The sequence below is a fragment of the Hydractinia symbiolongicarpus genome, chromosome 6 (genome assembly GCF_029227915.1).
Source record: "Hydractinia symbiolongicarpus strain clone_291-10 chromosome 6, HSymV2.1, whole genome shotgun sequence".
NCBI lineage: Eukaryota > Metazoa > Cnidaria > Hydrozoa > Anthoathecata > Hydractiniidae > Hydractinia > Hydractinia symbiolongicarpus.
This window is the reverse complement of record NC_079880.1, coordinates 10813544-10828797: the sequence shown is the minus strand read 5'-3', so window position 1 is coordinate 10828797 and position 15254 is coordinate 10813544. Positions and strand designations below refer to the sequence as shown.

At 33.2% G+C, this 15254-nt stretch overlaps 1 protein-coding gene across 2 annotated transcripts; it reads left to right on the top strand.

The window, feature by feature from the left end:
• Nucleotides 1-8977: 8977 nt before the first annotated feature.
• LOC130647261 (uncharacterized) lies at nt 8978-13325 on the top strand. Of its 2 annotated transcripts, none has more exons than XM_057453051.1 (4): nt 8978-9030; nt 11789-11903; nt 12392-12687; nt 12854-13325. In XM_057453051.1, the coding sequence occupies exons 2-4, from the start codon at nt 11852-11854 to the stop codon at nt 13010-13012; spliced, it is 507 nt and encodes a 168-aa protein (XP_057309034.1). In that variant the 5' UTR covers nt 8978-9030; nt 11789-11851; the 3' UTR covers nt 13013-13325. The 2 variants fall into 2 exon arrangements, with proteins under 2 accessions (XP_057309034.1, XP_057309033.1); XM_057453050.1 differs by lacking the exon at nt 8978-9030 and adding an exon at nt 10127-11196.
• Nucleotides 13326-15254: the final 1929 nt, after the last annotated feature.

Sequence of the window (15254 nt, the reverse complement as noted above, 5' to 3'; positions counted from 1 at the left end):
CTAGAAAAAAAAATTTCTTCGTTCACTTTCTGAAAGTTTCATAAACACGATTTTTAGCCTTTAAAACAAATTTGATTTGTCATAACATGATTTCTATTTCGGTATACTTTTGTTCTTGATCTCTAAAACGGTTTAGCAATTATTTTAACAATTGCCATATATCACAGCTGAAATAATTATTATCCATTTTCCGCAATTTCGAAAAAAAAAGTTTTATATAGTTTGCGCCCGTTCAATTAGGGCGTAGTTAGAAAGAAAATTTACAAGGGTACTACAAACAGCAATAAAACGGTGCTTTCAGTTTTTATCTATTTTTTTTTAAAAAAAATCGTAGAGTGCGTCTAAATAAACAAAAGAACTTTTAAAAGGTACTATTTCAAAGAAAAACATAAGTTAGCGAAAAATTAGAGGATTCGAACTATAGCGTTACGAATAATTTTTGATTGTCGAAAATATTTAAATTGTGAGCCGCAACGACAGAACTTAGTTACGTGGGTATTTTTTTATATGTGGGAAGGAAGATTCAAAGATCCTGTATATCGGCACCACGTTCCACGCACCTGTTAAAGATGTCACTGCAAATCAATGCATTAATAAATTTGAAAATGATCACTGGAACTTGTAGTCCGTATCTCTAGATAACAACTTTCAACCGAACAAAGATAAAAAAAATTACTTTCTTATGGGGAATTTAATACGAAATTTTATTCCAAGAAATTGAAACCATCTATAAGGTTACACTACGAGATATATACGAACATGAGAAACAAAATGAATATTTATAGTAGCTTGAAGAGTTTTTAGCATTGATTATGAAAAAAAACTTAGAAATGTTGGAGTTGTAACGCTTTCTTTATCCAAAATAAACAGTGGACGTCATAAAACTGTTTCGGCTGCCAATTTAGTGACGAATTGACTAATTATTATTGATAAAACTTGGACATAAAGTAGCTCATTGTCCGTTGATTTTAATGTGGGAAGCATTCAATAACATACAGATACATACAAAAGCAAAAACTATGTTAAACAAAATTTTATGTCGAGAAGTATTCATAGATTTTTTTTAATTATGTTTAAAACTAAAGCAGATTACCACTAGTTTCAATCTGCTAAACCACGATTTATTTTATCCCCTGTTTCATTTGAACATGGAGTAGAGTTTTGAAATGTTGAGGCTTGTGTAATAGGATAAATTGCTGAGAAAGTGAATGAAATGAGTAGGAGCTCCTTTTCCGAAGTTTAATAAAGCTTTTTAACTTTTCTGTTAAAAAAATGAGCAAGCTCGTCGCTTAATATCTGATATACTTGTTCAACAACTTTTTCTAATACAAAGGCTTTAAAATAACTTGGACTTCTTATATAAACGCCTATTGAAGAAGGGATTCTTGTATGTTATTTAACTGGACGACTGGGTCTAAAACTTTTTATGGAAGGCATGTCATTTAAAAGGAATCTTATTTAGTAGCAGCATTGTTTGGTCCACTCAGAGTACTTATTTGTTGAATATATTAAATTGACTGACACTTTGTTAAACATTGTATTCATCTAAGTATGCCATGATTACAGAAAAGTTAAGCAAATGCATGCTTTAGCTACACAACTGTGGTGTAGTGAAGTCTGAAGCACCTGAATGGTTATGACGAGAACGCTACTTTCGCCAAGGTCTTCTTTTACAAGTTTAATTATTCACCAGTAACAATTGTAAAATAGATAGAAGGCGCATTTCTCGAAAACTGTTTAAAAAGACATATTTTGATATCATATTATGCGAAAATTACGTTGCAACAGAAAATTTCATATAATGACGTATTATGTGTTACAATTAGATACTTCTTTTGCCGTTACTCCTTCGATCCTTTAAACTTAATTAACTTGTTTGTAGGTTTAAAATAATATTTGAATTCTGTATACGCGGTGCTTTAACTGCTGCAAGAGTGATAAAACGAATAGTTAAACAACGAAGAACACTCAAGGTTTTTGTAAAAAACAGAATAGCCAATCATTTCAAGAAAAAAAAATTGTGAGCCTTGAAGATCTTTTAATTTGTTGATTTGCTGCTAGCTTAGAACTTTAATTTCCTCAAATATATCTGCTATATATTGAAAAAAGTGTATTGCATTTCCTGTATAAAAAAAAAGAGTCTTTTTTTAATTAAAAAACGGAGGTAGTGTAGTTGTAGCGCATTCGACTTGTAATCATAAGGTTTCAGGTTCGAGTCCCCACTCTATCGCACTTTAAATGTACTGTTGTCATCCGATTTGGTGATACTTACTGACAGCTAATCGGCATGTGTGGCAGGCAAGCAAGTTAGAACAATGCTATACGTATCTCTAGCGGCAATGTATCATAGTTACTGTCGGAGGGGAGGGAAAAGCCAGCCGTTGGGACGGGATCCACAAGGACGTCAAAACTTCCCATTACTTACTTACTGACTTACTAATAAGCTGATAAAGTGTAATCAATATTGTATTTATTGTTAGTCTATTCCAATTTAAGAAACTTTGGTAACTGCTGTATGAGAAAATAATAAACAAGAAGAAATGTCTTGCAGTGTGGATTTTCACTTGAGACATTTGTAAATATATTCTGAAGTTGGTAGTAACACCGGGGAATCCTGCTAATGTATTATAGCTAGACTTAGAAAAAATGGAGTCATACATGTGTATAGAGCTACATTTTTTTTTATTGTAGATAAAAGCAAATTGTAATTGGTGTACATCTGCACTTTTTTGAGCTGACCCAGGAGGACAGAGAAAGCAAAGACTATAAACAGCGTAAATTGCTAATTCTTAAAACATAAAAACACCGAAACTGATTCTTTAACTATTCTCTTCTTTCCAAATGCAAGTATCACCACTGCAGCTTTTTTTTCAACTTAATCGTCGTGAAATGTTATTTGTATTTTTCGCTTGTGCGAATGTACCTAAAATTCCATCACAAAGATAATTTTTCCTCAGTAGTAATTATACAATGAAGAGGAAATTTGAATTAAGCTTCTGAAGTTTTACTGGACATTTGGACTAAAGTTTGTACTTTTTCACCACACACAAATTTCGAGAATTTAGTTCTTTTGTATTTATAAGTTCATTTATTGCAAATGTCGCATTTAGTGCTCCACCAGCGGTAAGGTATAAGATAGTATCTTTTTTGGGAAAAACAAAGTTTAATAAGGTGTAAGAATGTCAGCAATGTATAGAAACAATGGCAAATGCAAGAATTCATGAAATGCGCAAAAGCTGTTATTTAATTCCTTTAAATTTTTTAGTGTTTATCCTTTAAAGTCTATTCCATATTCCTGCAAAAGCAACTTTTCTCGCAAAAGCACATTTTCCCGATCATATTTTGGTTGAAATTGGATTGTGTGTTCAAGGCGACGTACTTTATTTTTTATTTAACTTTCTCTTCTAATTTTACAAAGTTCGTCAATATTACGAAAGACCTCTTGTGTATGCTTGACAGAGACACGTCATTAATTGGGTTTGTTAGGTAACATTAAATAGATTATCTATCATTTGTTTATTTTAAGATTGGTTGTTTTAGCATTATTGCGTAAAGCAGATGCTGATAGCGATTGTTATTTCTGTTGCCTTATTCGCCGTTGTCGCCGTTGCTGCTTTATTTTCTTGTCGTCGTTGTTGTTGTCGCCATCGTTGTTGCTGTTATATTTTCATGATAGTTGTCGTCGTTGTTGTTGTCGCTATCGCCGTTGCTGCTTTATTTTCTTGATAGTTGTCGTCGTTGTTGTTGTCGCCATCGTCGTTGCTGTTATATTTTCTTGATAGTTGTCGTCGTTGTTGTTGTCGCCACCGTCGTTGCTGTTATATTTTCATGATAGTTGTTGTCGTTGTTGTTGTCGCCATCGTCGTTGCTGTTATATTTTCTTGATAGTTGTCGTCGTTGTTGCTGTCACCACCGTCGTTGTTGTTATATTTTCTTGATAGATGACGTCTTTGCTCTTTGTGTTTCTTGAATACTGTTGTTTTGTTTTTAGAAGTTTAAGATGCCTTAACCCTATTCAATCCGGGGGTTTTCGAACATATGCATATGAGTACATATGACCTGGAGACGGATTCCGCCTCCTCCATAACTTTTGACATGCTGGTCCAAAGTGAATTAAATTTGCCACACTTAGAGCAGCTACTCCTCTTATAGTAGCTACTCCATAAAAAAGCCTCATGTCAAAAATTGCCCGGAAATCCTATAAAGAAAACAAAAGATTATGCCCATTTTAATTTGTTTTCGTGTGCAACAAAACCGATGTGCGAGAACGCTGTTGCAATTAATTAACGACCATTTCTTAAGAGAAATGCAAAATAAACGACTTTGCGAAACGATCCGCAAGAGGAACAAATTTCTGGCTAAGTTGTGTTATCTTTGGAGTGGATCTGGGATGTCACTTTAACAAACCTGAACGTAAATCTTGGTTGCAACATAGTCCAACTGATTAGCTTCAATTCCTTTCTCCCTTCCCCCTCTAAATTTGGTCCTTGGTTTTATTTTTATTTGCCAAATATCAAAGTCCCAGACAGTTAACAGACAAGGGCATTAAATCCTTAAAAAGGCCAAAAAAATTTACTGCACTCTATTCACGCAACTTGCAGCACAAACTGTTTTATTTTTAAAAGACTGGGTGAAGTGTTTTGTTGAAAAATGTTGCATACAATAATACGTTATGAAACAATCCTATATAAAAATAAGATAATATTGATTGGCAGGGGTTTGATGTGGTCGAACATTTTTTTTGTTGAAATCGTAGCGTTCAAAATATTTAAAATTAATCTCTATTGTTAAGAGGGATATCTCTAATCTTCTTATGAGTGAAGATACACCACAAATCTCTTCGCTCATTCATTTTTATCTCAATGATAGTATTAAAGTTGCATGTGTGAAATCTGAAATGCCCTTAAAACCGCAACGAAAACAGATTATGAAATGATATGAAAATTGATCGTGTTTTTTTTTTTATAAAAGCATGAATGTGTAAAATACACATTTTTGTTTACATCCGAAAGGGTTTGGAGTAGAATTGCAATGTTATTGTTTTTTCAGATCTGGATGAGCTTGTGTACGAACGTGTATGTAAGCGAGCGGAAGACAAACTATTTTAAGAAGTGAAGCTTTAAACGGGAAATAATCGTTTGCAGTGGAGACCATGGTAAGATGATGCATAAACAGAACCCCAATATTACACTGACCATTTTTTGTATCATTTTTTTAAATCACATGGAAACGCCCATAGCTTAATATTCTTTACTCTGCTTTGAAAATATTTTTATCGTTATAGATGCGTATTTGTTTTCGTTTTTGTCGTAACGACATAGCTGTTCCTTAGTAATATTTATATGAGTAGGCGTAAGAAGGCGTAAGGGGGCGTCAGTGGGCGTAAGTAGGCGGACTGCTTATTTCCTTGTAACATAACACCTTTGTTCCTGCAAAGGATTTTCCGTGGATTAGAATTCATTCAATATAACTTATTATAAAAAATAACTTATTTATCTTTATCATCATTTAACCATTAAGATATTATTATCTCTAATATTTACAACCCTTTTTAAACCTAACAAACTCGTTATGCGATTTAAAAATATCCATTTATTTGTTCGCTTATCGTTGTTAAGGCAACATCGTATAGTCATCTGAAACCGCATATCAGACTTTGGATAATCAAACATGGCATGAAGTATTATGATAATCCTTTTTGTTTAGCTGTTTTCCTATTTGATATGGTGTTGCGGTGTTTGTCAAATATGGAAACAAAAAGATCAGCACTGTTTGTTGTGTGAAATATTTGCATTTATTTTTTCCTTTTGTGAAGTCTACAAAATTTTATTGTTACTTATTATGAATAACAAGATGGCAGCAAAGTTGCCATAGTTACATTTTAATCGTATCACCATCTGCAAATTTATGGTTTATGCTGAAATGATCCCTAGTTCACATTTTTAATTTTGTCACTTTTTTCTCCTAATTTTCTTACATCTTTTTATTTTTCTGGTCTATTATCTATACTATATTGCTGAAAATCATCCAAGCCTTTACTGTTTTAATTGTTTTCCTCATGCCCAGTATGATGTGAGTTTGAATTGAAACCAAAGTCAGTACTCACCGAGCTAAATATTCCTAGACATTTAAGGGAGAAATGTGAGAGGACTTCTTCGATAGCTTTTTTAACTTTGCCATACTAAATACAAAATAATAAAAATTTCAGATCAATTTTCCGCATCATTACGTGAGTATAAAAATCAAATGCATTGAGCATGAAAAATATGCATGGCAACTGGCCAACTTTAGTTAAGTGTTTATAAGCAGTATCAGAAGAGGATCAGCTTAAGAAAATACCAAAAATATTCCAATAATTGTTAGCTCTAACCAAAAACGCGCTCTCACAGCGATCTTCCGAGCAGACATATGCTTGTAGCAACAAGCACCCTTAAGATGAACCAATCAAGATCATTTGACCAACCTTCGATTTACTAAGGAGGTGCAGTAAGCCCAAAATATAAGTTTTACATAAAAACCTATCTTAAACTCACTTGTAATATGAACACGGCATGAAAACAGAATCGTAAGAGGCATGAGAAAACTTGGAAAAAAACGTTTAAAAACGATTGTCCAACAAATCAAAGAAGTTCTAGTAGAAAATTTTTTTTTAAAATAATTTATAGTGGTAGATGGCTAAGCAGTGGAATCGCTAGATATTGACATCATTGCTTGGACTGACGTCACAATCCTTTTAGTATCAAAATAATTGGTTTTCATATATAGAGTTGTAACACACAATTCGACAGTTGCGTGGGAGAACTAAAAAATCTGGCTACGAGTATTTCGATACGAAAACATTTCGAGTGTGGCATAACTGATCCGAAACTTACTGTTCACAATAACCGCATTTCTTTTATTTATCGGTCAAAACCGATTCATACCACGCACAAAATCTTCAAACGTGACAGAAAAAATGTGGTAGATTTCTATTCCCTGAGCTGGGAGGGGCGAATTCACGTGTATTGTCCAAGGCATAACGACTAGTCTCATATATAAAGTAGAAGAAAAAAACTTGTCAAAATTCCAGATGTCTTTTACTAGTCTCTATAATAATAACCGTCGTCTGTCTGTTCGTACGTCTGTTTGTCTTTTTGTTACGGAAACACGAAATGCGTTATATAAAGCACGGGCGACCCCGTGGATTTTTCCACGGGTAACCGGCTAGTCTCTATAATAATAGTCGTATTCTGTCTGTCTCTGCACAAAATGGTACCTCAAGTACCGAGACACACAAAATGCTGTATATAAAGGACGGGTGGACCCCGTGGATATTTCCTATGGCCACTGACTAGTTTTCTATATGAAGGAAAAGAAAAAACTCCAAATTTCTCCTACCATTGGCTCGCTTAATAAACACTATGGTAATTGGTTGGTGACAATTTGATAGTACAAACTCGGTACCGCTTAAGGAATTAAGTGGAGTAGCTGCGAGAAATGTAGATTTTCCTGACATTGCGATATATCTAACCTTGAAGGTTAGATATATCGCAGTTTGTATTCCACAAAAATTTCTCTCTGTTTCAGATGGCAACCAAGTATTTTCGTGCGCAATGTCTAAAGCTTAGCTATCTACATTTTGGCATGTTGTGTTTTTGACGTAATTAACAAAAATTCCAATCATGTTTTTTCTGCTATATGCCAAAAATCGCGGCACATCAATTTTCACATGATGAAATGTAAACAATAATTTCTCCCCAAAATTCCAAAAGTAAGTCAAAATTGGCTAAGAAGAAAGGTTGAGAAGTTACAAAAAATATGCTGGAAAAAAATCCAGTAATACCTGAGCTGATTTCTTTCTGAAGTTTAAAACAATTTTCCTAAGATACTTGAATAAAAATAGAAAGATTAATTTCAATGTCTCTTGATGACCAGATTGTTTATCCTTCACAACTAAATTTATGAACTTGACAGCACTTTTTCCAACTGTTTAGAGGGCGTTAATCCTTTATAAATTTCGTGGTACATGTGACCGTGGATGAAGGTAGGATGAAAGAACAAAAAAATAATTACTTCAATAGAAGGAGTTGTAAACATGTTATTGAAAATAAAATTGTTTGAATCTTTTAGTAAATATTTTTCTTGCTAGCAGCCCACTTAAGTATGCGTGTAAATGAGGTGATAAACAAATGCTTCTCCTTTCTTACTTGACCTAAATATTAACCAATGAGTTACATGAATAGCCAGCAAAGACGTTAGCAATAAAATAACTGACGTAAAGAGATTCCTTTCTCGATCAGTTTTGAAATGATGACGATGCCAGACCTAATTAGTTTCATTTTTCAAAATTCCAAACTGACTGGAATGCGTCATTCACAATTACTAGTTAAGAACTTTGACTTTTGTGGTGCGATAAGAATACCATCTTCAATTTAGGTTTTGTGAGAAAAAGAAGATGAAATCTATTTATGCATTTTATAAATTTCTTGAGTTTTAGATGCACTCGGTAATGTCTCCATACTAGTAACCGTGATCTGCCTGTTGGCCAAATCCGGGTCATGCTAAGCCACGCACCAAATCTTCAAGCTAGAAATATAAAATACGATATAATTTCTGACTTTGCGGTAATCGGTAAATTTCGGTAGATTTTTCCAACTGGTAAATTCTGGTGGATTTTTCCACAGGCTTACTGCTAGTATATTACCAATACCCGTTGTATTTCTTTCAAGCGGGACAATTTTAAATTAAGAATTCACAAAATAATTTTAACCGAAATAGCAAATGCAATACATTTCTAAAGATTACTTTGGACATTAAATCCCATTAGGGTCAAAGTTATTCCCATTAGTCTCAAAGTTATTCCCAACAGGTATGTGGCAATGACCTTTGCATTTTAAAATCAAAAGTATGTTAAACCATTCTTATAATGATAAAAACTTGGATTAAAGTAACTATGAGGACGCTAAATTATTTAACTATATAATTCCATGTAGGCATCTTTCCATTCCATTTACCTTTTTAGAAAATACTCCATCTTGAACATAGAAAGACGTAAGTAATACCTTTTCAGTTTAAAAATATTTTATAAACTCACAAAATTTGAAGAATGGAAGCGTTGTTGTTTTTTGAAGGTATATATAGACTTCTCTGTTTAGCTAACTCTAGCTAATAGCGAATTGACAAATGAATTCTAAAAGTGAAAATTGACGTGTATCTTTTAAGTTAAACAATTATTTGGGTATTAGTATAGTTAAGAATATCAAAACATAAAATACTCGAATGATGTTTTTTTTCTTCGTTTTTCATTTGTGTATCGAAAAAAATAAATAAATAAATATGAGAATAATTGTCCTAAAGAGACGTGAAAAAAGTTGCTATTTAAAAAAAAGCATTAAAAGTGATTTTTAATATTGTGTTTCCGTTTTTGTTTTTTTCCTGTTCTCTTTATATCTTAACATATACTCATCGCCTAATTTATTATGAAAATGTTCCTATGCTAACGATAGACGGTACAAAAATATTTAATACACCTAAATTGTACTTTTCTAGATCATAACACCCGTTGTCTGTCTGCGAGCGAATTTAGAAACTGGGGGGACATGAAACAATTTTACGATTTTTCAGCTGACATCGGTGATAATAAATTTCCAACATACATGGCACATTATCAACGGGATTCCATTCCATGAGAAAACCTGCTACTGTAACCTTAGATAGCAGTAACTTATAATCCGAAAAAAAATGCTTTAGAAAATCACAGAATTTAAAGAATGGTATTTTCCAGTTCAGCATTCTCGCCATTTGAGTAATTCATTAATCGGATCAAATCTGTAACGTTATTCTTATGTGAATGGAAGAAAAATTGTTACATATTTGATAAAAAATAAGTAATATACTAACAAATTGACTGTGTATTCAAATTTAACATCTAGACATTACTCATAATGTTTGAACTAAAAGACCAAAAAGTGTTTTTTATATATATAAAATGTTTACCAATCAATTCTATTACTTTTTATTATTTTACTTGTTTCTATTACACTTTGCAATAACACTAGAACAAAAATATGCATTTCGCATTAACTGGCATTCAAAGCCTTCATTCAACTTACTTAATATATACCTAGAATTCTAATTTATAATACTTGCGGGTGTCTTTCTTAACATTTCGTTAAAAACACATTTATTCTTTGTTTTGGTATGGGTTTGATAGCAAGGAAGAAACACACGCAATAATCACAATTCTTCTTCCGTGAACTTTATTTTCATTATTGTTACTTTCTTCTTTTCTTTCCTTTGTTTCGTTTTGCTTCCAGTTTTCAACCTTTTTTTTTTTTAATTTTAATTTCTATATTTGACCTGAGGTAAATCTGAAACGTGTAGCAGTTTTGCTCAACATAATTGGCAGGCTTTCCAAAGTACTTAATTGGTGACAGATTTTCGATGGGAAACTCTTTTTAGAGAGTCGTATGATAAACAAAAGTTAGCTGTAAACATGATGACGTCATCTTGCCACCCACAATTTGTAAAGCTCGTTTCAGATGACATTCGAAATTAGGTGTGGTGTGAATCTCGTTCCCATATCATATACATTAGGGCTAAACCATATTATAAACATTAGAAAGAGCCTTGGTTGTAAGGTTAGTCTGCTGTCTTTATAAAAAATTTTGGTCAGGTGTTGGTGAGGTCGCTTCTGTAAGTTCTATCCTGTTTAGTGCACAAGTATTGGAGGATGGAATACCGTAATCTTACAACAACATGTGAAAGTATTTTGGGGGATCTTGCCATATCGCGTACGTGGGCAGGAGTCTAAATTTTTTTTTATGAAAACCATCACTTGAATACTCTAGTTTTATTGCAAGCGCTTTGACAAGAAATCGTAGTATGCTCCAATTAAATCATTAAATATAAGTAATTTATCGACTTTGTAGCGTCATTTTGTTTAGACATGTTGGAATGCAATATGCGTAACGTAAGTTAAACAAATTGTTTGACAAATCAACAAAAAAGTTAAGTAGGTCTCAAAAGCAGATCCATTTCAACACGTGATCTTTTTAAATGAACCAATCACATGATTTCGAACGTCTTGCGTCATTAAACATGACTTAAAAAGGGTGAGAACTGTAAAAAAATTCATAATCATTTTGGTCACCATCGAAGAAGTACCAAGAAATAGTAAACAGTATTTCGTCTTTCAATATGGTCAGAGTAACCAAGGTACTTATATTAATGTACTTTTTTAAATATTTTATTTAGCAATTTCTGAGGGAGCATCTGCTCCACTTTTACAGCATTTTTCTTCTATTTGCTTTGTCTGATCAGACTCCTATAACAAGGACAACATTTAAGGAAATCATTATATTCTCCAGAAAGAGTAAATTGTGCTTAATTCTTGCAAGATATAAAAGTTCTATCTTCTTGTTTATTAAAATCTCACAAAATGGTTGTAGAAAAGCTGAGAGAGGTCATTTGTTTTCCGGTGCAAATATTTAAAACAACACGTGGCAAAGTATTTTCGTCACTATTAATAACAACGAATATTTTATCTGCTACAATATCTGTGATGAGAACAGGGAGAGATATTAAGTTACGCAGTAAACAATAAGCTTTTAATTTTAAACCACAAAAAAATCAAAATGGAAATTATTATGCACATGTATAAGGTTGGCACTAACAAAAATTATTCTGGTAAGAAAGTAACTGTTCTGTTTTTCACCGTTATTTTTTTTAGACCATATTTTAAGACCATTAACCATTTAGTTCACATTTTTTTCAACCTTCTACCAATCCATTTCACCTTCTTTTGCAGCCATTTACAACCCAATTTAACGACGCCGACGACGTTGTCAAACCGCAAGTATGTCTTAGCAACATGAAAATCGATTCCGCAGCTAAGTCACCTAAAAACGGGTTAAAATTTGAAGGTTAGTATTGTTTACTTGCACAAAAAACGATTTTCAAGATATTAAATAAATGTATCATTTACAAGACTGGTAATTGATAAGGACGGCACGAGAATGTCTTGCGTGCACTTGTTAATGAAAATGCTTACACGGATAATTTTCTTATTGATATAGTACGCTTAAGGTTAATTTTTAGGGAATGCATCTCCATGGTTACAAAAATAAACAGTGTATAAGATTACAATAAGGAGTTGCGCAATGTCAGAACCTATAAAATCAACACTTATGAAAAAAGCTACCATCATGTTTGTGATTACTCTTGTAGTTAAACAAAAGAACAAAAGCCTTTGATTGGATGGCGACTTAAGTCAATAACCAGTTAAAATGGTCTGATAATTGAACGATGGAAAATTGCGTATTCATTCATCAATCAAATCATTGAAGCTACCCATGCATTACGAGCTTGCGAAAATTGTTCATATAGATCTATAATAAAAATTCTTTTTTAGGAATACCACTCAAAATTCAAAACATTGACGATGAGATAAATGAAGAGACACTCATTCAGAAGTTTTCCAAGTTTGGCAATGTGTTGAAAACAGAAATGGTTAGCGATGAGAGAGTGAGAAATCGAAGGCACGCCATATTGTATTTCCAATCTCCTGGAGAAGCTGCCAAAGCCATTGCATGGATGAATGGCTCTGTGATCTTGTCAAAAAAAATATCTGTTACTTTAGCTTCTCCTCGCACAAAAAGTCGGCGCCCTTCAACGCCCTCTATGCAGAGATTTGGAAGTTTAGCATTTGTAAGTAGCTTTCAATAAATAATTTTCGTAAGAAAATTACAATGCTTTTTTTTTGTAAATAGAAAAAAAATTTAGGATAACAGTTTTGGGAGTAAACTCAATAACATTTCATTATTCTTAAAGTTATCTCTTAAAGCACATTCCATGATAATACTTTTTACACTAGACTGGACAACAACAAACACGCTCTCAATGTGGACGAAGTGAAATTCTAATCAGTCCACATATATCACATTCCTGGGCTGCAAGATCAATTCGACATTCTTCATCAAGTTCGTCTATTAAAAGCTTACACAAACCGCTACACAAAACAAATTCTCAATAAATTCGTCATTTTCGAATGTTCATTATTTGACAAGAAGTGTTTCATTCTGTTAAAAGAACTTTTAGCGTTGTTCAAAATATATGTATATAATGTTTTTGTGAATATGGGATATATATAGTATATGTTTTTTTTTAAATATGCACGCTTATGCATTGGTACTTGTCTACTTATTTTATGCTGTCATTCAGATTTTTTTCTTATAGTCTTCACGAGATTGTTTTGATTTTAAATGCTTGTCAATACAGAATTTAGGGAACTTTTTTTTGTATATAGTTGTATATATAGTTATATTTATATTATGAACATATTTTACTAGCTGTAATGTTGTCTTTTTAATCAATGTTGAGAAAAGAAAAGAAATAAATAGACATTAAATATACGTAACACATTTACACATACGTAGGGGGGTTAGATGGAATTCTCAAACTTACTAATATGGATGGTCGTTACCAAATGCAAAATAATGCAGCTGTTAAGCTCGTGATAATTGACATGAAGGACACGCCTGTAGTTACTTCATACTCTATGTAACAAGATTGTCAAACTAACAAGCATAGTGGCATGCAAGTTATTGATTCCTACCAGTTGTGCCTATTGATTTCACGAGACACTTTGTATTTAGAACAACATGGTCTTCATATTTACTGTTTTACCAAACGTGAATTAGTTTTGAGAATTGGGAAAATCCCTATGAAGTCACCAACTTCAATATTAAAATCGTGTTTATAGTCAATTTACTCTAGCAACCATGTTCTAAATACTTTAGTTCCCCATTTTAGTATTATAGTGCCATCTCTCTGTCTCGACTATTCTCTATCTCGAACTTCTCTCCCTCTCGAACTAAAGTCTCGGTCCCTTGAACATTTGTGGTCCGCCTTTTCCTTTCTTTATCTCGAACTTTCTCTATCTCAAACAAATTTTTTGGTCCCTTGCGAGTTCGAGATAGAGAGATCCCACTGTATACAAATCTCCTGCATGTTTGGCAGCCTAACAACATGAGAGCTATTTTAACAAATAAAATTCAGGCAATAAACATTCCAATCGACTCATAACAGTCAGTGGTAAAAACACTTCTGCTATAGCTCTCAGAAAAATGACGTCATATACTTTCTGCCAAGTTTTATGGACATAGGTTAAAGGAGGGATGAACGGAAGACACATAAACAGGGAGCTCAATTACGCCAAATTGTTTCGTGCACAAGTTCTCTTTCGTATAATTTATCAAAATATTTTGCTGCCATTCTTAGAAATTACAGTTACAGTTTTCGAAATTTATCACAAACACACGGATCGAGGACGACGAGTGTATGGTATCATTTGACGTTACTTCACTGCACACAAACGTATCGATAACAGACACATTATATATGATTAGAGAATTTCTGCTAAATGATAATAAGTATGAGAACAAAATACGCACCCTTATAGATAAGCTGCCCTTAATAAAAGTTGTGTTTGGGAAAACATGGTATTTAGTTGCCTGTAACTCTTTTACGCAAACTGACGGTGTGCCTATAGCTGGCCAAACTTTCTCTGTGGTAGCTAAAATATATATGCAGGTTCACTACAGCCTTATCAACTGCAGATCATGTTTTCACGGTTTGGGAAAGATTTATGAAAGACGTCTTATTAATAGCACATTTTGATAATTTACACCCTCAAATTGAATTTTCAATTGAATACGACAATAATCGGACGCTTCTTTTCTTAGACACCTATTGTCCCTCAACAGTAAGTAAGAAACGGGAAGTTTAAACGTCATTGGGAATTCCATCCTAACAGTTCGCTCCTATGTTACATTACTGCCAGAGAAACGTATAGCTCTAACTTGCTTGTCTGCCACACAAACCGGTTGGCGGTCGGTAGATGGCACCAAATGGTCTGACAACACTGCGTTTAAAGTGCGAACCTGAAACCTTGTGATTACAAGTGGAATGCACTACCGCTACACCATCTCCGCTAAGGTACAGTACAGTACAGTACAGTACAGCTAAGGTACTAAGCGACAGCAGTAACTTACAGAATTATACTGATAAAATGTCCTGTAAAGAAAGTGTTAGCAACTATTTTTGATTTTCAATTTTCAATTAATTTAAAAACCAAATGGCTCTAAGGGTACACGCATTTAGGCGGTCCGTAAGCATGAGATAATAAACCACAGATAGAAGAATGGTCTTATTGAATAATAAAAAAAATCATAAACCGAAACTCTATCAACTTTAACAAATATGGTTAACCGCAC

What these genes read in the sequence shown, in the direction of transcription:
- LOC130647261 (XM_057453050.1), top strand. An exon ending in AAACGGGTTAAAATTTGAAG is followed by an intron (nt 11,904 to 12,391) that starts GTTAGTATTGTT and finishes ATTCTTTTTTAG; the next exon opens with GAATACCACTCAAAATTCAA. An exon ending in GATTTGGAAGTTTAGCATTT is followed by an intron (nt 12,688 to 12,853) that starts GTAAGTAGCTTT and finishes TTTTTACACTAG; the next exon opens with ACTGGACAACAACAAACACG.